This window comes from Labrus bergylta, chromosome 12 (genome assembly GCF_963930695.1).
Source record: "Labrus bergylta chromosome 12, fLabBer1.1, whole genome shotgun sequence".
In the NCBI taxonomy this organism is placed as follows: Eukaryota; Metazoa; Chordata; class Actinopteri; order Labriformes; family Labridae; genus Labrus; species Labrus bergylta.
In genome coordinates, this window is record NC_089206.1 from 2,444,989 (window position 1) to 2,469,353 (window position 24,365).

Here is a 24,365-nt window from a genome sequence, read left to right on the forward strand (position 1 = left end):
TTAAGCATGCATGTTGATCGCACTGTGACTGTAAAGTGTCAGTTAGTAGTTTGTATCCTTTCAGAAAAAGCTGACAGAATCTGACATTGGGCTGTTTGATGTCTAATTATCTCCTGAAGTAAAACCCTCAATCTCAAATAGATATATTGATCTTTAGGATACTGAACTTTAAATGTTCATTTAACTAGCATTTATTTCAACTGCATTAACTTGTATAAGCCTGTTAAATTCTTCAGAGCATTGTGAATATCAAGGCAATCTGTGTACACCTTTTTGTGCATAAATGATTAACTTAACATCTAAAGAATCCATGCTACAACCTGAAAAACTAAGGACAAGGAAAAAGTGTAAAGTCTGAGTAGTTTCAATTGTTAATTAGACAGTTCTCCTCCTGAGGCGATGCTGCATAAATAAGTTTCTCTCACTGAAATAGATTTATCACTTTGTGTTCTTAACAAGCATCAACATGCAGACTATGACTTCTTCCTTTGAGCTAAAGCAAACGAGCAGCTGATTTCTAAGTGCGCTGATTTTATGCACAGAGAGAGAGAGAGAGAGAGAGAGAGAGAGGGGGAAAAAACTCTGTGGTATTATCCTTTAACCTTTCTGCTCCTGTCAGACAGCAGACTGTGGTTTTCACTGAAGATCTGTCAGCCTCAGCAAACCCCTCCTCTTCATAAATAACACCGAAAAATGTCACGGCGAGCTACTTTTACTGCTGAATGCATTGTCTGAAAAAAATCTCATCAATAAAAGGAGGGTCATGATTTTGAGTCAATGCACATTTGAACATTTTATTGTCTGGCAGGGGGATTCATTGTGCAGGAGCAGCAGAAGATGCAAAGCTGGTTTACTTCATTTATAGTAAAAACAGATGAAAAACTGAGCACCAGCAAAAATGGGTTTAAATACAGTTTTGTCATGTGCAGCAGAGAGCATCAGCTGCTGCAGAGTCAGACTCGCATCTGATAGATTTAACGATGAGAATAAGGAATAGAAACCCTGCAGGTCATCGTTGTTTTGCAGATGAGTGTGTGTGCACGCTGGATGTCCTGCAAACATCGCGCTGGTGCCACGGTGTTAAACGCGCTGTTAGTAATGATGCCTCACAATTAATTGGTTGATGATGAGGCTAGTTATGATGTAATCTCTCTCCCTCTCTCTCTCTGTCTCCTGCACACAGCCAGCCCCCTCCATCCTCTCTCTCTCTCTCTCTCCCTCTGTCTCTCTCTCTCTCTGTCTCTCTCTCTCTCTCTCTCTCTCTCTCTCTCTCTCTCTCCCGTATCCCCACCTCTTTCTCTGTCTTTCTCTCCTATCCTAACCAACATGGCCGCTAAGTCGGATGGAGCAGCGGTGTCTGTGGAAGATGACAACACGCCCAGGAGCCTCTCGGAGCCGGGGATCCCCGCCGCCCGGCCCCGCTGCAGCGCCACCGGCGGGAAGCCCTACACCCTGCTGGACTGCTGCTGGGTGCTCTGCGCCCTGCTCGTCTTTTTCTCCGACGGCGCGACAGACCTGTGGCTGGCCGCCGACTACTACCTGAGAGGTGACTTCTGGTGGTTCGGCTTGACGCTCGTCTTCGTGGTGGTGCCCTCCGCCGTGGTCCAGGTTCTGAGTTTCAGGTGGTTCGTCTATGACTACACGGAGCTGAGCGGCGGAGACGGAGCTTCGAGCGGCAGCGGGAGCTGCGCGGCGGCGGCGGCGGCAGGCGCGGCAGGAGGAGCAGCTGCGCTCGACGACAACGGTTTAAGCACCAAGGACAGCGACCAGCGCGGTGGAAGCGCGGTGGCAGTGAACGCCGCGAATGCTACCCCGGTTTACACGTCCCCTACCCCGCCTGCCGCGGCAGGGAGAGTCGGAGCCCCGCGGAGGTGCTGTACCATCTGCATGTGGGTCTTTCAATCCGTGCTCCACGTCCTGCAGCTCGGGCAAGTGTGGAGGTAGGACCGCTGTTGTTTTGGGGTGTGCTGGGGAACAAGAGGGGTGTGCATGCATGCTTTGTGTGCGGGAGCGCGTGTTTGCAGACTGTGCTGGTGATTGTTTAATATGTGCGCGCTGCACATGTGAGCATTGCATCCCCAGCAGGATAGCGTTAGAGATCCGAGTGTGTGTATGTACGTGCTCACTGCGTGTGCGTGCCTCCATGTCCGTTCACGTACACGCTTGTGCGCTCATCACCCCAAAATATTACCTTTCTCTTTCATGCACTGGTGACAGAACGGTGCAGAAATCAACCAGGAAAGAGTGAGATTCAATCCAAGAAAAGCTGAATCTGCAGCCTCCACTTCCACACACACACAACACTTCTTACAGTCATAGTAAAAAATGTGGATTCCTCTGAATGAGCCTCTTTGTCCGTCTGCCCTTCTGCTCCTTCTGTGACAGACTGTGAGCGGCTGCATGCAGGAGCTCCAACATGCAGCCTCTGTGTGTGTGTATGTGTGAGTGTGTGTTTGTGTGTGTGTGTGTGATGGTCCTGACATGCTGACAGGAGCATCATCTGAGCTCTGTGGTTCAGACCCCGCTGCTCTCCCTCCTCTTGTCACATTACTGATCTCCAAACTGAATCTTTTCTCCCTCCACACTCCATCTTTTTTTTTTTTTTTTTAGGATGAGGGCATAAGTGGGACAGATGAAATGTAGAATGAGTGAAGCCATGGTGGGACACACACACACACACACACACACACATAATGTCCTGCTGCTCTGTGATTTGTTTTTAAAAACCCTGTAATGCACAGTTAACAATGTGATACTTCAAGGTTCTCACATCATCAGGTTGCCTGTTCATCCCTCGATCATGTTCACAGAATACAGTATAGGCTTAAAAAAGCAGTCTATTTTAACTCGCTCAAAATCACAGAAAATATCTTTAATATGCAACAGAAAAAAGACAGAATGAGAAATTCAACTGAAACTACAAGAATGTTCAAACTTCATTTCTAAAGCAGCTTTCAGACAAATTCAACTGCAGTTCAAAGTGCGTTACACTTTTGAAATTCTGCATCAATAAAGGTTAAACCATGTCATATTATAAAACAACATTTCTTTCTATTGTAAAAACTTGGAACCAACTTAAACCCTATCCATAAAACAGTACTGATATTCCGTAATAGTAGAAAAAGTTTTACCATATTTTAAACGGTGATGCTCTGGCAACTACAGTGTCCAGTTTTTTTTACCATAAAAAAATGTAAAAATGCTGCCTACTGTAGCATTTCTTGTCAGTCTCATGGGTAAACCTTTGCAGGAAAAGCACTTTGTTGTGATATTTCAAATGATTTAAATTGCAGCACGTTCAAATTTAATGAAAAGTGTTCCCTGACTAACGTTCTGATTGTTTATTCCATCGTTGCAGTCTACCTGCAACAGCATATGCAATATTTCATCACATTTTGTGCATAAAAACTAACACTTACCCAGCAGAGATGCTGCACAGAATAGAAACATCACCTGTACCTTGCAATAGTGAGGAAATGTGATGAAGTGAAACCTGAGTGACAGCAGAGCAGCCTGTCAGTCTGCGCTGAGGGCAGACTGTGACACGCGGCAGGAGAGACAACACAGTCAATGAAAAGGTTAAAAAAAAAAGAAAAAAAAAAGAAAGCTATGTGGATTTTGTGAGACCACAGACTGTAACCGGAGAGACCTGTGACTCAAACAAGTCAGAGTCCAATCGCCCACGAGTCTGAGACAAGTCTGAGGTGATCGAATCCTGAGGTGAGTCTGATCGGACATACAAGGGTTGTGTGGTGGCTTTTCAAAACACACACAAAGTCAGAAAATAGTTAAAAATCCATATTCTATTCTGCAGCCTCCGACAGTGTAGTCAATGCCAGTCAGCTCAGCAGCAAGCTTGTTTAAATGTCCTTTTCTTCGTCGTGTTGACGGCAAAGATGTTGGAGGAGGTCGTGTGTTTTTGTGTTAAAAGTTCATTCACTTTTAAAGGTCACATTCTGCAAAATACACTTCACCATGTTCCTCTTACTCTAATATGTGTCCCCAGTCTGTCTTCAAACCCCCCAATGATGAGAAAAGTCCATCCTCTCCGTCTTTTTCCTGCTCCACTTTTGTGCTCAAACAGGCCGTTTTGGAGATTTTCCCTACATGACATCACAAAGGGCAGTAGCCCCTCCCCCAGGTGGGTGACACTCCCACAGCTAGGTGTTTGTTCTGCCCTCTGAGTCTGCCTTCTCACTGTAAACAATAGGACATGGAGCGAGAAAGCACCAAGTACACCCAAAGCCCTTCCAGAGAGGGGGCGTGGTCAGACACCGCTCATTTACATATTTAAAGGTACAGACACAGAAACAGCCTGTTCTGAGCAGGGCTGAAATAGAGGGGTTTATAGACATGATCAAATACAGGATCAGAGTGGATTTAGAACAAGACACTTCACACACATGTTTTGAGGAGCTCTGAGAATTATTTAAAGTTCTTGAAAAGGAGGAGAATATGTGACCTTTAACGTATCGTAAAAACAGATTTGCTGGTAGCTTTTAAACCTATCTTCCTACTTTATGTCTCCTTCTGCCTCTGATGTTTCTTCAGGGTAAATTAACCAGATTTATGATAGCGTTTCCACTTCCTGTTTTTATTTGTCTTCATTGAATGCTGCTTTTGTTGATTGCTTTTTAATTAAAGAGTTCTTTTTCCATTTATTGCTTTGTGGGGGGGCAGTGTTTAGTGTGCAGAAGCTTTTTGTTGGGGCCACTGAAATGTAAGGTAGTACACTGCTTCAGTTTTATTGATGCGTTGATTCAGGGGCTGAGCGCTGAGCTGCAGCTATAATTTTATCTCCCTAGCTGATGAAATAAACCCTCACGAGGTTAAATAAAATGATTAAGAATTACATTAACAGGGTGCAGGTTTTGCTCAGTTTGCGCCCCATGAACAGTTCGACCTCAAACTTGATCCTTTGATGCATCTTTTTCTCTGCTTTCTCCTCCAACATTTTCCTGTTTTTACTTTTCAAATATAAGGAAGTGCCAAACAAAAATGACAGTGACATGACTTTAAACACTTACAAAGAATATTTTATTGAGCAGGTGTTCCCAACCTCTTCTTTGCCCCCCCCCCCCCCCCCCCAAATGCTGAGCCCCCCATGCTGAGCCAACACTGACCTGAAAAAAGAAAGGAATGAATAGTTGGAGCTTCCATTGAACAGCTTATTACGATTCGCCAGACAATTCCAGCTTACGTCTGTGTCTCTTTTTGAAAGACAATTAACTGACAGAGGCCGGTTTGACAGGATCGATCTGCTCCGGTTGGCAGTGATTTTTAGTTTTGTGACTAAATGAGTCGACACCTCTCCTTAAGCATCCTTAAGCCTTTTTTTTAGCTTTCTGCTCCAGGCCTGCAGCCGACCTCTGACCTCACTGTGAAGGCAAAAGGAGACAGGAAAACAGTTTTTTTTTTAACACCAGCTAATTCCAAAATAGAGCATGTGGGAATAGAGCGCCGAATAATTACATGCAGACTGGGTAATGAACTGCTTTAATGAACAACAATAAGATGCTGAGAGCCGGAGAATGAGAATGAGTTGGTTTTAATGGGATAGTTGCTGCCGGGAGAGTTGGATCCTCCTTGGCTCGCCTCAGATCAGAGTCTGACTCCGGTTTTTAATTTTGATGAGCTGAGATTTATTCAGCAGCGCATGTGGAATTTACTCGGGAGGGGGGGGGGGGGGGGTCACACCTGCAGCAAGATGTGCTTTAATTTTGTACACCTGAACCTGTAATTTAGTTGTGATCTTTTAATTATTTGTGAAAAAAAAAAATGCATCAAATCTTCATTTCCCATGGCTCAACTCAACCAAATGATTTGCAGTTAAATCAAATGCAGCAGAATGACACCTGAGTGTGAAATGCATTTTAATGTCAAAGCCAGAATATGTTAGCACATGTCTCCTGTCAATCACCGGAGAACATTTTTGCATTGCAGCAGCTCAGCAGAGGCAGAGACGGGAAGGAGAGGAAGAGGAATTTGAGGTGGAGCTGTGCAGTCCTGAAAAAAAGATGAGGTTGATATACATTATGATCTCAATACAGAATGTTTTTTATGTATTGCTGCCAGTATGAGGCGTACCCTGATAATGAAAGACGCCTGATGAAAGCAGACATTTCATTGGTTAAGAATATAAATATAGTTTTTCAGATAAGCTAATATAATCAATCATGTTTTTGAGAGGCTGTATTGCTTTCTTTTCAATTGAAGAAAATGAAAAAACACTCAAAAAAAGGGTGTTTTCATCCCTCTTTGGCAGGATATCAGGAGGGGATGCAAGCCGAGGTACTGCTAACGTTAGCTTAGCTTCCTTCTCTGATAACTTAAAGCTCCTGTGAGAAGTTTTTAGCTGGTTATTACACCGACTGAATTTGATACTGATGTGTCCAGACGAGATAAAAAAAAAAAGCAAAGAAGACCATGCACATAAATATTAACAGGAAGTTTCCACAGGTTCTGTGTGCGCTGGGTTGCGTCCGCACCGCACACTCCAGAGCTGATCACGCCTTCTCTAGTCAATGTGTGTGTTTCCACTGGTGCCAGAAGAAGCCGGTCTGTTCGGCTCCTTAGGTCTCCAAATACTATTTATGACAGAACTCACTACAAGTACACGTCAAGTGCAACAGAGCAGATAAACCCAGACAAGAAGTCAGACAAGGAAACACATAAAGCATCCAGCATTTCAAAATAAAACACAATATACCGACTCTTGATCGTATATCTGATCACTTTAATCAACAGTACGTCAAAACAGTCACCAAATGAACAACTAACTACCACTTACTCTTTCTGCTCAAGGCTGCCAATTGCATTGCTTGATGTTGTTTTGCTTGTTGTGGGATGTATAAGGGCATCTAATGAGATCTGTCTTCATATTTCAAAACATGCAGAAACATCAGGCTGTAAGGGACTGGGCCTTAAAATGAGATGGGCTTTTATTTTGAAGTTTTAAGGTAAATGCAGACATCAGTGTCGTTTAAATCAGTGGTTCTCAACTCGTCTAGCGTTAGGACCCACCACCAGCTCCTCCCTGAAAAACCCAAAATGATTATTTTTCATCCAATCAGATTGATTTAATTAAAATTTGTGCAGTTTTTGCAGTTTGCAGCATCAAGGTTGCAAGAAACTGAACAAAATTAACACGTTTAATGAAAGACCGTTTTTTCCAGGCACACGCTCGCGACCCACTGAAAAAAGCTAGGCGACCCACTTTTGGGGTCCCAACCCACCAGCTGAGAACCACTGGTTTAAATCTTCACAGTCAGCCTTACTGATCACGAAAACCCTCGTGATATCATCGTCTTTTGGTTATCAAGAGCTGACTTTTTTTTAAAAAATGGTTTGAGAACATGATGTGATGTGATGGCGATGAAAGAAAAAGGCGTTTGTGTGTTTGTGTAAAGTAGATCAAATGAACTCAATCAACAGACGTATCAGATGAATCTTTAATGGCTGTGTGACCTTTAAATAGAAAATGAGCAGCACCTCCTCGCTCTGTCAGTCTGCTGCAGATCCTGCAAAAATATCATTTTTAATAATCAGGCTCAAAGACGAGTGTTGTGTCCTTTGTTTTTTTTATCAAAAACCAGATGCAAAAATTGAAACTATCAAGAGAGAAATTAGTTTTTATGAAACAGTTTCATCAAACATCCACTGGGCCATTGTTTTTATTTTTTTCTCTAGCCCAAAACTCTGACTTAAAAAAAACCTGTATTTGTTGATTCTTAGCATTTTTTCTTTCTTGCATCTCTCCGTCAATCATCAAAGAATAATCCATGTAAACACTGAGAGAGAAACAGTGCAGCAAGTTTTTATTTGTTCAAATCTGACAGAAAATGAAACTTCCCGTCCAGATAATCCAGCAGCCGTGTGACAGAGGAGATTATCATTTTGTTATCTGCAGTAAAACAGCAACTTCACATGTCAGTCTAGCATTCTCAAAATGTTGAACAAGAGCTACACAAACCTTCATAAACAGCCACGGGAGCCCATAATGCATTGCTGTAGAGAGGCATGGTTGCGGTTTGAATCAAGGTCGACTCACCTTCTCTCTCTCTCTCTGTCTCTCTCTCTCTCTCGAGTGGAGGCTCTCGCTTTGATGTTGATATCTTTTTCTCGATCTGCATTTGAAATCCACGGCTGAAAAAGCAGCAAGGTCAACATCTTTTGAAAGGCATTCTGGGAGTTGTAGGAAAACGGTAACTGAGGCAGTAGCAGATGGAGCACGGGAGAAATGGTCAGCGGTTAATCAGAGCAGTTTCTGCTGGTATTGAACTGGACTTCAATATAACCCCTTTCATGTATTAAACTTGGTGCAAATATTCATCGCCACATCAGGAAGGAAAAATCAAAGACCTTCGCTGATCTTTGATTTTTCTTGTTTTGGTACCGCTTTCAGCTCAAAATATCTATCATTTAGACACCAGTGATGAAATACCTCCAAAACAAATACAATATCCATCCGCTGTGTCTCAGTTGGTAGAGCCGGACGTCTCTCAACAGGAAGGTAAGGGGTTCAATCCCCAGCTCCTGCCGCAACCTGTCCGATGTGTTCTTGGGCAAGACACTTAACCCCAAGTTGCTCCTGCTGCTTTGTTGCCACTGTATGAGTGTGAATGAATGGGATAAGGTACTTCTGATGGACTCTTTATACAGCAGCCTCTAGTGTGACCTGCGGTGTGAAAGAGCTTTGAGTAGTCAAAAGACTTAAACCATCATCATATTCTCCTAATTTTAACCTTTAATAATAATAATACATTGGTTTTTTATAGCGCTTTTCTAAGAACTCAAAGACGCTTTGACAAAATATAAAACCATAAAACAGGGGGGGGGCAGGAGGTTTGCATCTGCAGACCTGAGAGTGCGGGTGGGAGTGTGTTTCATGTTGTCAGTCTGTAGAGTAGCTTTGCGTCCTTATTTTTCAGATACCACGGCGTCAGTAAAAACCCTCATTTCAGCCTCTGCCTGAATTGGTTAGTTTCTGTTAACATATTTAAAATACATTTAAAATCATCGTTGTTAGACGAGCAGTTCAACGCTGCTCACTGCCTTCAATGCGACATGTTGCACAGCCTGACTTCATATTTTTCTCTCGTCTTAAATAGTGCAAAAGGGAGTTTTTTTTAAACAGGAATGTTCTAGAAAATTAACTTTAGACTTTGCTGTCTCTTTAAGGCCCCCCCCCTCCTCACGTGCCCACTTTCTTCTGATTGGCCAGCTCTCTAGAAGCCTCCCCAGGGGTCCGAACGCTGCAGGGCTGCCAGGGGAGAACTGCTCTCTAGTGCTGGGAGAAGAGAGTCTATGTACGAGGTTTCACCGGCTTGCATAGAGGCTTGAAGCCACCGTGTGAAATTTGTGGTTTCATATCGAGGAACTATCAGCTGATTTGCAGAACAAGCCGTCTGCGCCCTCTGCAGACTCATCCTGGGATTACTCCAACAAACGTTTACCTCATGATCTGAAACTTTGACCACGTTTAGTTTGAGCATCCAGCATTGTAACACTACAAGTGAGTTTTAAAATGAGGATCAGCAGAATAGGTCAACCTGAAAAGATGATTGGTTCACTCCGACATGCACACAAAAAGTCTGTGACAGTACACAGAGTGTTGACAGACAGGCGGACGTACGGATCAGCAGGTCATCAGCTGTACTCCTGGCTGGAGTTCAGTGGTCGGCCAAGCGTTGCAGTTTTTAGGACAATCCGATTGGTTCCAGTCTGTGCCAGACCAGATCAATCAATCACAGAGAGAAGTAATTGAATTGGTTCCAAATGGTCACTCGGTTCAGGACGTCTGACTGTTAGCTGTGCACTAATAATCAGTCCGAGTGGCTAACTGGCAGCCTCAATGAGGCTCAATACGCTGAATCATACAGATATGTGTGTGTGTGTGTGTGTGTGTGTGTGTGTGTGTGTGTGTGTGTGTGTGCGTGTGTGTGCGTGTGTGTGCGTGTGTGTGTGTGTGTGTGTGGGGGGGGGAGGATTTTGCTTGGCTGTTCATTCATAAATGAAGTGACTGAATGATTATTGCTCTTACTTTTCATTTTAATTTGGAGGCCTGTCACTCAGACGCTCTTTACGGCGGTTCCCCCGGGGTAACGAGCGATTGGCAGCCATTTTGGAAAAAAGCCGATTAAAAAAGGAAGGAAAATGTCAGCTTCATCACCAGCCTCGCCACCTCCAACTGTGTGGATATCTTTAAGGTTTAGTACATGAGCATTTCTGTTAAAACAGGTCATCTTTTCTATAACATAGACATAACTGATCGTATCTCTGAGCTCTGCATGTTCAAACCTGAGATACAACCTGAGATACAACCTGAGATACAACCTGAGATACAACCTCAGATACAACCTGAGATACAACCTCAGATACAACCTCAGATACAACCTGAGATACAACCTGAGATACAACCTCAGATACAACCTGAGATACAACCTCAGATACAACCTGAGATACAACCTGAGATACAACCTGAGATACAACCTGAGATACAACCTGAGATACAACCTCAGATACAACCTCAGATACAACCTGAGATACAACCTCAGATACAACCTGAGATACAACCTCAGATACAACCTGAGATACAACCTGAGATACAACCTGAGATACAACCTCAGATACAACCTGAGATACAACCTGAGATACAACCTCAGATACAACCTGAGATACAACCTCAGATACAACCTGAGATACAACCTGAGATACAACCTGAGATACAACCTCAGATACAACCTGAGATACAACCTCAGATACAACCTGAGATACAACCTGAGATACAACCTCAGATACAACCTCAGATACACTTGAATGAAAGGTGTAAAAAGAAGTTAAATTATGATTTAAAATGTTTTTAAATTAAGCTAATGTTGCCATTATCATCGGCTATAAAAAGGGTAAATAACTGAAATGTATTTGTGTGTGTTTGTGTGCACATCACACTTCATGCCAACAGGACGTTTTGACGTTTTGATATTTTTGATTGTGTGTGCGTGGTCAAAGATGACATCATAATTAAGGGGCGGGGTTAGACCTGAGGAGAGCTCGAGAGACACTGCAGGTGGAGTGTGTGTGTGTGCGGTGATGTAGGAACAATAAGTCGCTTTATTGGTGTTTGTTTTGGACTGTGGAACAATTTGAAGCGCTTCGATTTTTCATCTTGTACTGAGGAACAAAAAACAAACGGCAGCGATGAAGAAAAGAGCAGCTCGGTCCAAAGTCAGGAGGAGGAGGAGGAGATAAGAACAGACAGCAGCAGCTGCAGCACACAGGCAACAGGCTCACAGGTTTTTTTTTAGGACAATATTGTGGATGGAAGGCATTGTTTGAGTTCAGAAGTTTAATAGCAGGCGGTTAATCATAACAGATCTCAGAGCCCTGACTCATCTTTGAACAGTGTATGATTGTGTCGGCTTGCCTGCATTGTCTATGCGTAGACTGAATCGTTGGCATGTCCTTTGTTAAAAGGCTATTCTCAATCTGCTTCCCTCAAACTTGTGTGATCGTATTCATGTGAAAAGTGCTGGAAGACACATTCTGCGCTCTCAAAACGTCTTTTTGCTATCTGTTCCCACAGGCTGCTTGAAGTGGGAAAAGTTTCAGGCATAAGCTGCTCCTGCGGCCCTGGAATCTCCTGCAGGATGATCTGCGTCTGGGGGAGCTGGTCTCTTTAAATCTTTAAAAGTAGATTGAAGGTGTTGGGTGAAGATGCTTACAGACCGAGACACACACGGGAGTCAAAGTACAATTTACAAAAGCACTAGAAATTGCAGTGAAAGAGAAACATTTATGGGTCAAATCTGGGGGTCAGTAGTCCAAACATTTGTGCTAGAAGCATCAACATCCTGTAGAATCTGCTTCCAGGTCTTTCATTTTAGATTTTAAAAACATTTAAGGACACCAGCTCCTTCAGTTTCAAGTCGTTCTGCGACAGATTCCAGGCTGAGGATGCAGAACACCCAAAAGCCTTTTTCCCCGTTTTTGTCAGAGTGTTTGGGACATAAAGAGGTCCTGAGAGCATAAAGAATACTGTCCGGTACTTGTCTGCTTCATTAAAACACATAGGTAGTGTTGGGAGCAGACCAAGAGTTGCCATTTTTTATAAATGTGTACCAGTGTGTGAGCCTACAGGTCTCCAGAGCAGACCATCCTACCTGAGAGTACATCTTAAGGAGTTTCAGAAAAATGTCTCCATTCTTCGCCCCAAACAAAGATGGCGACAGGAAGTGCTGGCTGTGTCCTTGTCTGGTTGAGGATTTTAGAAGTTGGGTTGTAGGAATTTGACTCTTAAAGTGAAGCGCTCTTCCTTCTGTTTCTTCCTGAGACATTCATCAATGAGAGAGGGTAACGTTGTCAGGAAGTTTACAATTTATAATGGTATGAAATAGTAAATCTATCCATTGAGCTGGGGCACATGCTCGTGCTGCGACCGGCGCCAAGTCATATTCTTTATTTCGATGGAAGCTGCTAAGCACCTCAGTGACAGATCTCGGCTGTTTCTCGTAGGCTGCTATATTCAGTGTCTCCTGCATTTTGCTGTTTTGGCTTTTTGGATGTACTTTTGTCTTTTGTTCAATCAGCCCTTCGGGGAAAAATAAAGTTGAAGTTGACTTGAGTTCTAATAACTGATAAATTGATCATTGATGGAAGCGTTGGTCGGTTATGTTCAAGTAAAGTGTGATACATTTCCTTTGAGTTGTGTGTTCTACCTTTCATATTTTTGAGGTACGATTTCAAAATTAAAAGAAGGCAGGAAGAAAAAGGGGTAACCTTTGACGGCCTTAGAATTAAACCCTTTTTTTATTTTAATTCTGACGCTTTGAGCCACCAGCAGAGCTTCAAACATGCAGACGTAAAAAAATATAACAGGAAACCCATCCTTCACAGAACACCGCACTGAGCTCTGTGTGGGATCCTCTAATAACTGTTGGTCTGGTTGTGGGGGGGACGGTGTGCCCTGAATTCAGCCTGTCAGGGAGAGTTAACTCGGTGCTGAGTACTGCACTCACTGAGCTCCTCGACTCAAACGGTTCATTTTCATTATGATGAAGGTTTAGTTCAGGCTGGAGGTTAGAAAGAGTTTGTTGCTATTTGAAGCGGTGCAGCCCTGTTGGAAGAGAGAGACGCAGCCGGGCAGGAAATTCAGCTCCGGAAAGAGACTCGAAGGGAAAAAAAAAAACTTGCACAAGCTAAGTTGTCTATAGAGGTTTGACTGTTCAGCTCGGTCATATGAGGAGTTTGATGTTGATACATTAAAATAAAGCATTCATTCCCATCCATATATCCTTTTTCTTCCGCTTATCTGAGGTCGGGTCGCTGTGGCAGCAAGCGCAGTAAGTCAACCGAGACTTCTCTCTCCCCTGTCATGTTTTCCAGCCCCTCCTGGGGGATCCCAAGGTGTTCCCAGGCCAGACTGGATGTATAATCCCTCAAGTGAACTTTGGGTCTCCTCCCAGTTGGGCGTCCCCGGAAAACCTCCAAAGGGAGGCGTCCAGGAGGATCCTAATCAGATGCCCCAACATAGCATTCAATCCTGTTTAACTTTGAATATTAGAAGACTTCTGGAGAAAATGTGCCAGGATTTGTTAAAGGAGCGACCTGTCAGACATCTACTGACTGAAATGATAAAGTGACCTCAAAAAGTGCGTTGAAGTGCTGGCTTCTCTGACAACAATGCAGCAGCCAGTATGTCCTCCTTCTAACTTTAGATTCTGCTCCTGAATGCTCTGGATTTGTTTGGACCAGAGACAGAGAAACTTATGTTGAATTATGTTCAAGTTAACACGGCTTTATTTGTTTGTGTGGGTCACACCCCCCGGCCGTAATGAGACGCCTAATAGACTACCGATTACTACTTGAGGATTTATGGTCTTAGTCAAAATCTGTCAGAGTGACCCAGGCATATCTTCATTTAACAAATAATTTACTGACCTTTACCAAACAGATGTAGGTTATGATGCAGCTGTTCTGGTACATAATTGTTCACTGTAATATATTTGTGCAGTTGTTTTGTCCTTTGTCGATCACATCCGTGCTCATGTTTGGTAGAGATCTGATATTTCCAATTCTCAAACCTATAAGACTGTTTCCTCAAAGCAGAGCTGCATTTTTTTTATTTACTCAACACACCGTCTGTGTGAGGCTGACCAGTTTGTCTTGTTTGTTGTGTGTTGTTTTGGTTATGTCATGAGTCTGAATGTCATGGATATGCTTTGATGTAATCTAACTAATGAAATATTGTCAATGACCAAATGGAGAACCCAAAAGAACAAACCAGAGAAGTTTGCTGTGAGCTGATTGGCCGGCCTTTTTGTTAATAGCTCTCCCTTGTTCGACTACGACCTCCTTTTGTTGATGTCGACGTCTTAATTGTCCTTCCTCACAGCACATGTCGAATTTCAAAATGTGTCTGTTAAAGAATTTAAAAGTCCCTGGTCATGAATTCACAGAAGTTGATGTAAAATTCAAATTCAAGTTATCGATCATGAATAAAAATGTGACTGGAGGGAAGTTTTAATGATCCTCAGCCGTGTGTGTGTGTGTGTGTGTGTGTGTGTGTGTGTGTGTGTGTGTGTGTGTGTGTGTCTGTCTCTCTGTCTGTCTGTCTGTCTGCTCAGTGTATATGACTGATGTTCTGTCTCTCTGCATGCTCTCCTGTCTGTCGGTCCGTCAGACTCTGCTGAATAATTCACTACAGCCCTTGAGGGAGCTGTCAATCAAATTTCTGTGTGTTTGGTGTGTGTGAAGGAATGTAGCATTTCCTGCTAGCTGCCCCTGTCATCCGATCTGTCTCTGTCACTCTCTCTCTCTCTCTCTCTCTTTCTCTCTCTCTTTCTCCCCATGTAAAGTCAACGTCTCTCTGTGTTTCCTGTTAGTCGTTCATCTCAAATCAGCACAGCGGGGGGTCCCGGGGCGGAGAGATGTCGGTGTTTAAAAGTTTGAAATGTCTGATACGTGCTTCTCCTTTAAAAATCCTCTCAACGTGTGTGTGTGTGTGTGTGTGCTGCATGTGTGTGTGTTTTATGTAGGACAGCCTGTGCAGTTCGCTGCAGTGATGCATGTTATTAGCATGTGCCCTGCAGGTGGACACACACTCACATACTGAAAGATGTGCCCATGTATAGATAATGAATACACGCCTGCACAAACAGACACACACTCAGCCACAGTTAACATCTCATCAACCGCCGCACTCTTTGAATTAACACGCTCGGACTCTTTCGACGACAACATTAAATATAGATTCTGTCCCAAACAGCGGCCTACACACTCTAATTAATTCATTGTGAAATAATTGGCCACTTTGACTCTGTTCAGTCTTGTTGCATAAAATATCATCACATATTTGTTGTGTAATTGTGACATGCAGCATCATTTATGTTGAGCCCCCCCTCTGACCCTCTGATAGAGCCGTCAGCCTCTAGGAGAATCTAAACTGCACTCTTTATGAGGCAGCTTCATCAAATAGAAACAAGATGTCAACTGAGAACATTTTAGAGCAGACGCAGGGGGATTTTAAAATGTAGAATCTTAAAAATGAAAAACTAACCGAGGGGGATATTGTGTTTTCTAAAATGCTCAAATTTTTCACCAGTGGAGTCGTTTAAAGAGAAATTGCAGAAATATGGGCGACGCTAAGGAAAGGCTCTTGTGGCAGCATTGATCAAACACAGAGACATTAAAAACCTAACACAAAATCAAAACAAGCAGCAACCTCTGGTGTTGAAAATGAAGAAAGTGCAGAGTTGCACAAACCTGCAGTACCTCGAGTGTCCACTTGAGGCTGGTTCCAGAAGGCCCAGAATTCACATACACACCCTATATGAAATGCCTGTTTTGACAACGGAATTTATCATGTTTACAACCTGGTACAGGATTTTGGTCTAATTAGTCATATTAGTAGTATGAAACAGTACATTTTGCTCCTGTTATTTCCATTTCCATCTATATTAAAAAGTAAATAATCTTCAGAAAAGGTAAAGTGGTAATAATGGATTTGAAGTGTCTAAAAATGTCAATTCTGGTTGTTTTTGTTTTTGGATTTTGAAAATTCAAAAAAATCAGAGAATTCAAAAAGGATCAAGTACTTTGAGTTTTCTGTTGTAGCTTTCATCACAAGAAGCACACTGATTTACACAAGTCTATCGGCACACTCTGGGGGGGTGAACTTTTTTATGACTCACCTGTTTTGATTTCACAAAGGATACGAGTTATGCAGAATTAAGGGGCGTGGCTTATCTGACTGCAAGCGACCCGTGTTGTAGCGGTTTGTCAGGAAGCTTAAAGTTCAGCTCCAGCTCTCTGTCGGTCGTCAGGTTGACTTCGAGTTTTGATAGAGTCAACATTTCCAATATGGCAGCCACCATGGATGGCCGCTCCAAAACAGCCCTTCAGAAAACCAAAGGATGACATCACTCAGTCTTCGTCCATGTTTATTTACAGTGTGTGATTAAAACACAGTGTACATAGTAAATGGTCCTGATGTTGGTGATTGGTTAAAGGCTTTATATGCGATTTTTTGATCCAGCAGATGTCGCCCAACTCGCGCTGCATTGTTGTGTTAGCATGCTAATGCTAGTGATCTTTATTATGCTGGTATCTTCACACTGCATGTAAATTTACCTGAAATGAGCGTGATCTAGAAACACAGTTAAGCAGTGAGTACAGTATGTTATTCTTCTTTTCTCTAGTCCCTCAATTAAACAACTTTTATACGCGAGGGGAGGAGTCAGCCGGCCGTCCAGGCGATGTAAACAAAGTGAAGATAGGACTCACAGAGTTATTTTCAGAGGATATACTTGATTTATATTACATTTAAGTGTGAATATAAAGCCTTTAAGAGAAACACAATGCCAGCAGCTAAAGACATATTTAATGCTTCCTCTCATCCGTGCACACACATAATTACCAACACATACATATATCTCAAGTTTTTTATTTTTCTATTTTATGTTCAACTTTTTATTCTTGGAAATCTGCCAAACTCACAGTCCCAGACCCGTATCATATCGTGGTATTCACTGATAATCTGTAATATCTGTATCTCTGTTTTACAGCTCGCTTTCTATGACACTTTTTTGGTCTACATTTTTTTGCCCATGTGAGAAAATAAATATCTTTACCAACCCAATTCAATAAGCGCCAGAGAGATTGTGCTGAATTTGTTGGCGCTGATGGGAAGCCATCGAGGAAGCAAAATGGGCTCTTCGCTTTTGTGACATGTGACTTCTTGACGTGCAAACACAACGCAGTATAAGATCACATCTTATGTAAACGTCTGAGCCAGAATCTTAAATTATAATGAATGGAAAAAAAAAAGTGCAGCTAAAGTTTAATCTTTTCCCCGATCGTGACGCACTGATGGAAGGATTTTTTCGATTCACAGATGGTAAGATAGGAGCGTTAAATAAATATAACCCACATAATCCGCTCTCTGCGTAACTGTTTCAAGGCACAGTGTTGAATATAAACCTCCTCAGCATGTCTTCAGCCTTCCCGAACAGTGAAGATCCTCGCGGCTGGCTCGCAGCCTCAGAGCTGCAGTAATGACCCAGTTTCTCCTCGGGGATCCACAAAAGTCATCTTGTTTTACAGCCCTTTTCCTCCAAATGAACTGCTCAGTCACAATATCTCCACTTACCATTCTGAATTAGATCATTATCAGCTGATGGATAAGGGAAAAGGGGGTCTGTATTTTAACCCTGTTGCTGCTGAATGGAGGTTTTTTTATTTTTTTTTGTGGTTTGACGGAGGAAACAGAAGCTGCTTCCCTCCCGAGGCAGGGCCTCCTATATGTGATTCTCTTACCGCTCCATGTGCTCCTTCATGTGCAGCTTGCAGAACTGAGCGCTGACTGAGCAGAACTGTGGAGTGAATCCCTCGCTGATGAGTGGATCCTTAACAGTTGGTGGTCAGATGGAACAAAATGTTTGTGTTAATCTCCTCCTCAGAGGGTTACAGTTCAAGCAGATGCTAATGGACGCGTGCTAAGTTCAGTATATTTACACAGACACTCTCAGGATCCTTAGACCCTTGACTTAGCAAAAACCCTTAGGGCCTTTTTCACAATAGGGAAGGAGTGTTTGTGTCGAGCACGCTTGCTCCCTCCCCGCTGGTCTGCGTTCGGTGCACACAGTTGGTTTGGGAAATCTGCAGAAAGAAAACGAAAGCAAACTAAAAATACTCTATCAACGCATGGCAACCACTCATCCATCCTGCTAACGCTCAACTCAACTCAACTTTATTTATATAACACTTTAAACACAACATAGTTGATCCAAAGTGCTGAACATTGCAGAAACAAACCATTAGAAAGTAACAGACAAGAACAACAACAATAAAAAAAGAGAAGATCAAGTGACAGTTAAGTCCATACATGACTACCAGAGCTCTGGTTTTTGTGCTTGACGGGTTACTGAACATTGAAGGCAATTGAGTATAAATATGTCTTCAGGCGAGTTTTAAAAACACCAATAGTGTGAGAGAGGCGGATGTCTGGGGGCAAAGAGTTCCACAGTTTTTGTCCTGCAATAGAAAAAGCCCGACTCTGGATGTTTTTGTGATTTCTGAGACACCAACAATGACCCTCTTCCTGCTTCAGCATCTACCGTGCAGCTCAGAGGACGAATCGGGCCCGTGCTGCGGTTTTTGAAGCGACAGGAACAGTATAGCGTCATATAGCGTCCCACTTCCTGTTTGAGTGGGTTACGTTCACTTTTCCTGCACAAATTAGTAGAGCCCTAAAGGCCACCTCTTCAAGCTGACTCGGGTACAGTACTCGAAAGTAATATCATCTTACTGACAGCAGATTGTAAGTCACCAGTTTGTTACTGATGGATAAAGTTCAGTCGTGGCCTCAGAACATTTGCCTTGCTCTCCAACACAGACTGTAAATATCAATGGAAGAAGCCTGAGTGTGGTCACACATTTGTTCCTGTAGGGGGCTTTGGAGTCGGTCACCATGCTGGAAATACCGGCCTGAGAGCTGGAGCTGGTTTAAGCCTCTTTAAGCGACATGCCTTCTAGTGAAAAGCCCTTATCCTTCAAAACGGATGAGTTATCAAAAACTGCACCCCTGTACTGTTTGTGCGGATCGAGACATGAGCTAATCAGACCTATTTGTTTTTTTGAACCAGGCTGTAAACATGTTAATTTCTGCTTTAAAAACTGCCTTTTTTGAATGGGTGTGTATGTGATTCCCTGTTCTTCTGCAGCCAGCCTCTAGTGGACGCTCGAGGAACTGATTTTGCACGTCTTCCTTTTTCAACATCCTTGCTTTCCACGTAATTTTTCTGCGTCTTTTTGTGCATTCACCAGTCTTAGTTTAACCTCCATATTTATCCTCATTGTTTAATTTACATAAATAACAGTAAAGTGGTGACGATGCATCAACGTAGAGATGGAGGTATGGATGTAGATGTATAGATGTATTGATATAGAGGTATTAGCGGTAGTGTAATCTGGGACAGAACATGGACTCAGGCTTGCAGAGAGTTTGTTAGTTTATCTCCGTGTGCACTCCAGTGGTGCATGATATTAGCGTGTACCCTGCAGGTGCACACAAACACACACACACACACACACACACTCAGATTTTTCCCTTTCTTTTGGTCCCTCTTCCTTTCGTTCATACAAACGCATTCAGACACGTTCTCCTCGAGTGTGTGAACTTTATGTTCCAGGCCCAGAGGAGCTGTTGTATCGCTGTGGATTCTAGTTTTCTCTCTCTGAGCTCTCTGAACTCACACGCGCTCTGATCTGTCTCCCCGGATTTTTTTCCCTTTGTTCGTGTGTCTGAGTGCGCATGCATGTGTGTGAGTGTGAGTGTGTGTGTGTTTCAGAAGAAAATTCTTCAAATGTAAGGACACAGGGACCATTTTAGGGCCTGCCACTGACATTTAGGTTTCTGCACAAGAATTTATCTTCCCATTTTTGTCATTTTTATCACAATGTCTACTTCCCTTTACTCTGGCTGCTCTTATCACAGTTGTTTCCTTAGTATCCAGATAATCAATCAATCAGCCAATTTTAAAATAAAGCTGAATGATGACGATTGTATATAAAGATGGACGATACATCTTCACCTCCTCTAGGTAGTGAAGCCAAAATATCCTTCACAATGGGCGCTTTGATACTGTGCTGTTGGCATCGCTTGGAGCCAGAGTTGTGCTTTGAAGAATCTTCCATGGCTTCTTGACGTCATGCCCCTCTGCTGAACAAAACACGTTTTACTCACACAGCAAATCTGTTGGTGTTACTTTTTCAGTGTTAGCTGAAATCTGCAGAAGTTTGCGTTTATATAGATAGAAAGTAACCCTTTGAGAGGACATGTTGGAAAGTGTTGGGGTAGATTTTGACTTTGGTCGTTGCATGTATTTTTGGAGTGTTTAATTGACCATACCGTCATTTTTGGTCAAGAAACGCCCTCCAGATTTAACTGACGTAATTTTCTCTTACTGCTGCAGTCAGTTCCTTCGGTTAACAATCAAGTTTAAGGGTGAAAGTTGCTTGAGAAATGTCATTTCAGAAATGAATTGCAATTGTATAAAAATATATTTTATCTTTAAGGGCCACGTCCCATTTTAGAACTGGCTGTTAGCTAGCTTGCTAGCTTGAGCTCGGTAATGACGTGGATAACCGTTTCCTTAATTAAGCACACTTTTGGAAGTTGGGATGATATAATTATAATTTTAAGACGATGCTTGAGATGCTTATTTCTTTTTAATAAAGGTGTTTCTTGGGCGAGTTCAGTCCATGCACAGCAGGACAGATTCTTTTGCCTGATCATGAAGCCTTCGTTGACACATACTTTAGTGTTTGTTGCGTTTACTCTCACCAACGCTCCCTTACTCTGATCATTTGGTGCAAACATTGCTGCTGGAGCCTTATTCGTCAACAGCGCTGTCAATGATTGCATTTTACTTAAATGTGATATTAACAAGCTATCAAGATGGAAACCATGTTTTGAAAATATGTACCTGACATCTGTTAACATGGAGGAGGTGTTTATGCCTCGACTGCCGCCAGTCAGTCAGTAGAATGTCTTTGCTTCACTTTCAGGGAGCTGTTGTGACATCCATTTTTCATACAGTCTGTGGTCCAAAGTACTTACTGTTTGTTTTACAATTTACCCAACAGCGAGTACTCGGCAACATTTGGCAACAGTGGCAAGAAAAACGTTCTTTAACCAGGAACAGACCTCGAGCAGAACCAGACTGATGATGAACAGACGTCTGCCTCAACTGTGTTGGCGGGAAAGAAAGAGAAACAGAAATGGTGAGAAGGATACAAACAATCAGAGCAACAAAACAACAACAAATAATGCTCTCAGTGACCATTTTCCTAGAAGAAGTGAATCATTGAATATTTCAACTTTTTTTGAGGGAAGATTTCTGCCTTCAGTTTGGTGTTTGAAGTTTGCTTCTGACGGGCGGGGGGGGGGAGGGGGAGGGATTAGTCGAGAACATAATAAACTCGCCTTACAAGTGATTAAACATTTGAGAAAACTGTTGCTATGCAACTAAAACATGGAAGTCAAACGACTCCCCTGTGTTCTTCTCTCAAAAACTTGTGGATTTTTTATTCTGTCTTTGTCTTTTTATGTTTTTTTTACAAAGAGCGTAGACGAGGAGGGGAACTTCCATGAACCTGCTATTTATTTTTAATTCTGAATTCTCTGCCTCTGGCTACACCTCTTTGTTTCTGAGCTCCGTGCACTCTGGAGACTGAGTGTTGAGGCATTGATGTCATAAAGACTCACTACAGCTACATCTTCCTCACAAAATCCAATGCGATGGAGTACAACTCGTGGCAACATGCAAAAGGCTAACAGGGGAATCAGCATTTTTTTTAAAGCTTTCCATGAATCTGACTGAAGCATTAACTCTTTACACAACCTGCAGTCACAGAGCTACATTAGTGTTGATTTGGAGTCTCTCCTGTTACTTCTGCTCTCCATTGAAATGATTAATCTGCCACATGTTCAGCTTTGCAGCCCCGGCTGCTTTACCAATTCACCGTCTGCAGTTTGGTGCAGAGCAGGAAGTGAACATTGAGTTTACGGGAGGTTTGTTGAATGAAACAGTAGAATATTTCAGTTTGAAACATAAAAACAAAAAGTAAAAAAAAAAGCTCCAAACATTAGTTAGCTAAGTTGGTGCTAACTAATGTGGTGTAAGTTCCATATTAAATGAGATCTATTCTGCTGATCCATATTTAAATACATAAAATGTTACATTGTTGGATGTCCATAGTAAACCTCTGCAAAGTTACACATTTTACTGACGCCAGTATCAGATGAATGAGGAGGTTTTTGAGCAACACATCTAACAACGCTACTCAACAGGTGTCCCAGACTGACTTATGGTGAAAGTGAGTATAGTTGATCTCCTTTAAAATAAGAAATTCTGACAGACACAGGAGGTTGCAGGAGTCTACTGGAAGGGTCCCTAACCTTTTAGCTTGGAGACCCCTTTACTTACTAACAATCTGAGCCATCCTGCAGGACCCACATGAAACAGATACTGATACACTGTTGGCAAAAATGAACATAAATGTTGTTTCTTCAATTTAAGAAATGAGTAAACACATACTTTTTTAACACAGTTAATACAGTCATTTGAATCCTCCAGTAAAAGCACCTCAGATGTGCAATATGTCCTAATATAGGATAGTTATACAAATAGATGAGATGTCCTGTATGATACACACATACAACACATTCTGCTGATTCACTCTACACACAATTTAAGCATCTTAACATCACTTTGAGCGACGCAGCAGCAGCAGATTTAGATCACAGTTTGGACCATTTCGTTGCATTTTTCAGATGAATTGCATAACACTCTTCTCACGCCGGCTGCGTCTTTCTTGGGTGTTTCACAGTGTAGCAGATGAGAGAAAACAGAGTTTGCAGCCTGTTAACCTGCAGAGAACTCTGAACCATCTATCAGACTGCGTACGCTCGTGTAGCCCAAATAAAATATGAGGAGTCTGATGTAACACTACGAGCCGGATTCTGGGTTGTTGTTTTTTTTATGCAGGCTCAAATTCTGGCTCAAAATCTCAGAATGTTTTTCTGTAGGTGTTTTTTTTTTTTCTATAAATGGGTTTTCTTAATGGGTTTAAAACATTTCCATAATTCCATCTGTATAGTCTTCCATGACGGCTGCATTAATCCTCTCTCTGTCTCCATTCTTCTGAGGACACAGAAGAGGATGTCCTCATTCTTGAACATGCCTCCAAACCTTTGAATAGCTCGATTGTTTTTTTTATAATCAGTGAAACGGCTGTCAGAATCAGAACAATTACTTCAGAGACAGCAAACAAATATTTCTCTTATAGAAACTGCCCACTCATTACACAAAATACAACCAGGGATAAAAAAAAAAAAACGCTGACTAGATTTATTGATGGATTTCTGTAATTGTTCTTCATTTCATTCATTTTTTTTCTCTCCATATAAACCTCCTTAGAGGAGCTGCTGGTTGTCATGGTTTCTCATTGGTTGCATGATTTAGACGTCATCACCCCGCCCTCTACAGAGCAGCTCATGAATTCCCTCTTTTGGCTGACAGGACAAATCCTGTGTAACATCGGGGTTGAAAAATTGGGCGGTGTGAGTTTACACATACTTCTCTTTAAGGGACTTTTGTGTACTGTAAGTGTGAAAGCACTTAGTCCAGGGATGTTCAAATCCACATCTGCACCCCTGGAACGCCTCTTGTCCGATCACATCGCTTGGTCAGAACTTAGTGTCGTGTCTTCTGTGTGTTGCATTTAGTATTTTTCGTCTGAGGTTATCTGGCCTGCTGTACAAATATGACTCTTTCGTTTAATAAAGGATCATTGTAGACATTGTTGCAGGTTGAGTACATGTTTTCTATCATTCTCACACTAGTAGGTCTTTTTTCTGCTCTTTTATACCTTGTTTTTTTTTTTTCTCTGAGCCGATTTTGGATCGATGTTTTAAAGAGAAATTCTGGCAGCGGCTCTGAAACATAAATTATACAACACAATGAGAGGAGGCGGTCGAGGCGGCGCGCTGTATGTAAACAGGTACTGATGTTTCAGCCTGCAGTCATGTGAGCTGTGCGTCGTCCTGTTTGGTGCTGGTGATTTACACACACGTCCTGATCTGCGCTCTCCTGTTTGATTTATCAGGCCTGGTCCCTCTGAGCCTCGTTTCTCACCAGCTCTTAACTCGGCTCTCTTCTCTGGGCTCTCTCACTACGAGCACAATAAAAAAAGGGGAATGTATCTGAAGATTTTTTCAGTTATCACATTGTTATTTTGTTCATACTTGTTTTTTTGGGGTTAGGGTTAAGAAGGCTCAAGTGTTTTGTAGATCGCTTCCTCTT

The 24,365-nt window shown here is 42.4% G+C and overlaps 1 protein-coding gene across 1 annotated transcript in view; it reads left to right on the forward strand.

Moving 5' to 3' along the window:
* The first annotated feature begins 1,243 nt into the window (after window positions 1-1,243).
* The window catches only part of xkr7b (XK, Kell blood group complex subunit-related family, member 7b), a 68,730-nt gene continuing 45,608 nt past the window's right edge, over window positions 1,244-24,365 (forward strand). Inside the window, exon 1 of the mRNA XM_020655894.2 lies at window positions 1,244-1,940. Within this exon, the coding sequence (XP_020511550.2) occupies window positions 1,327-1,940 (614 nt within the window). The 5' untranslated portion in view covers window positions 1,244-1,326. The remainder of the gene's footprint in view (window positions 1,941-24,365) is intronic.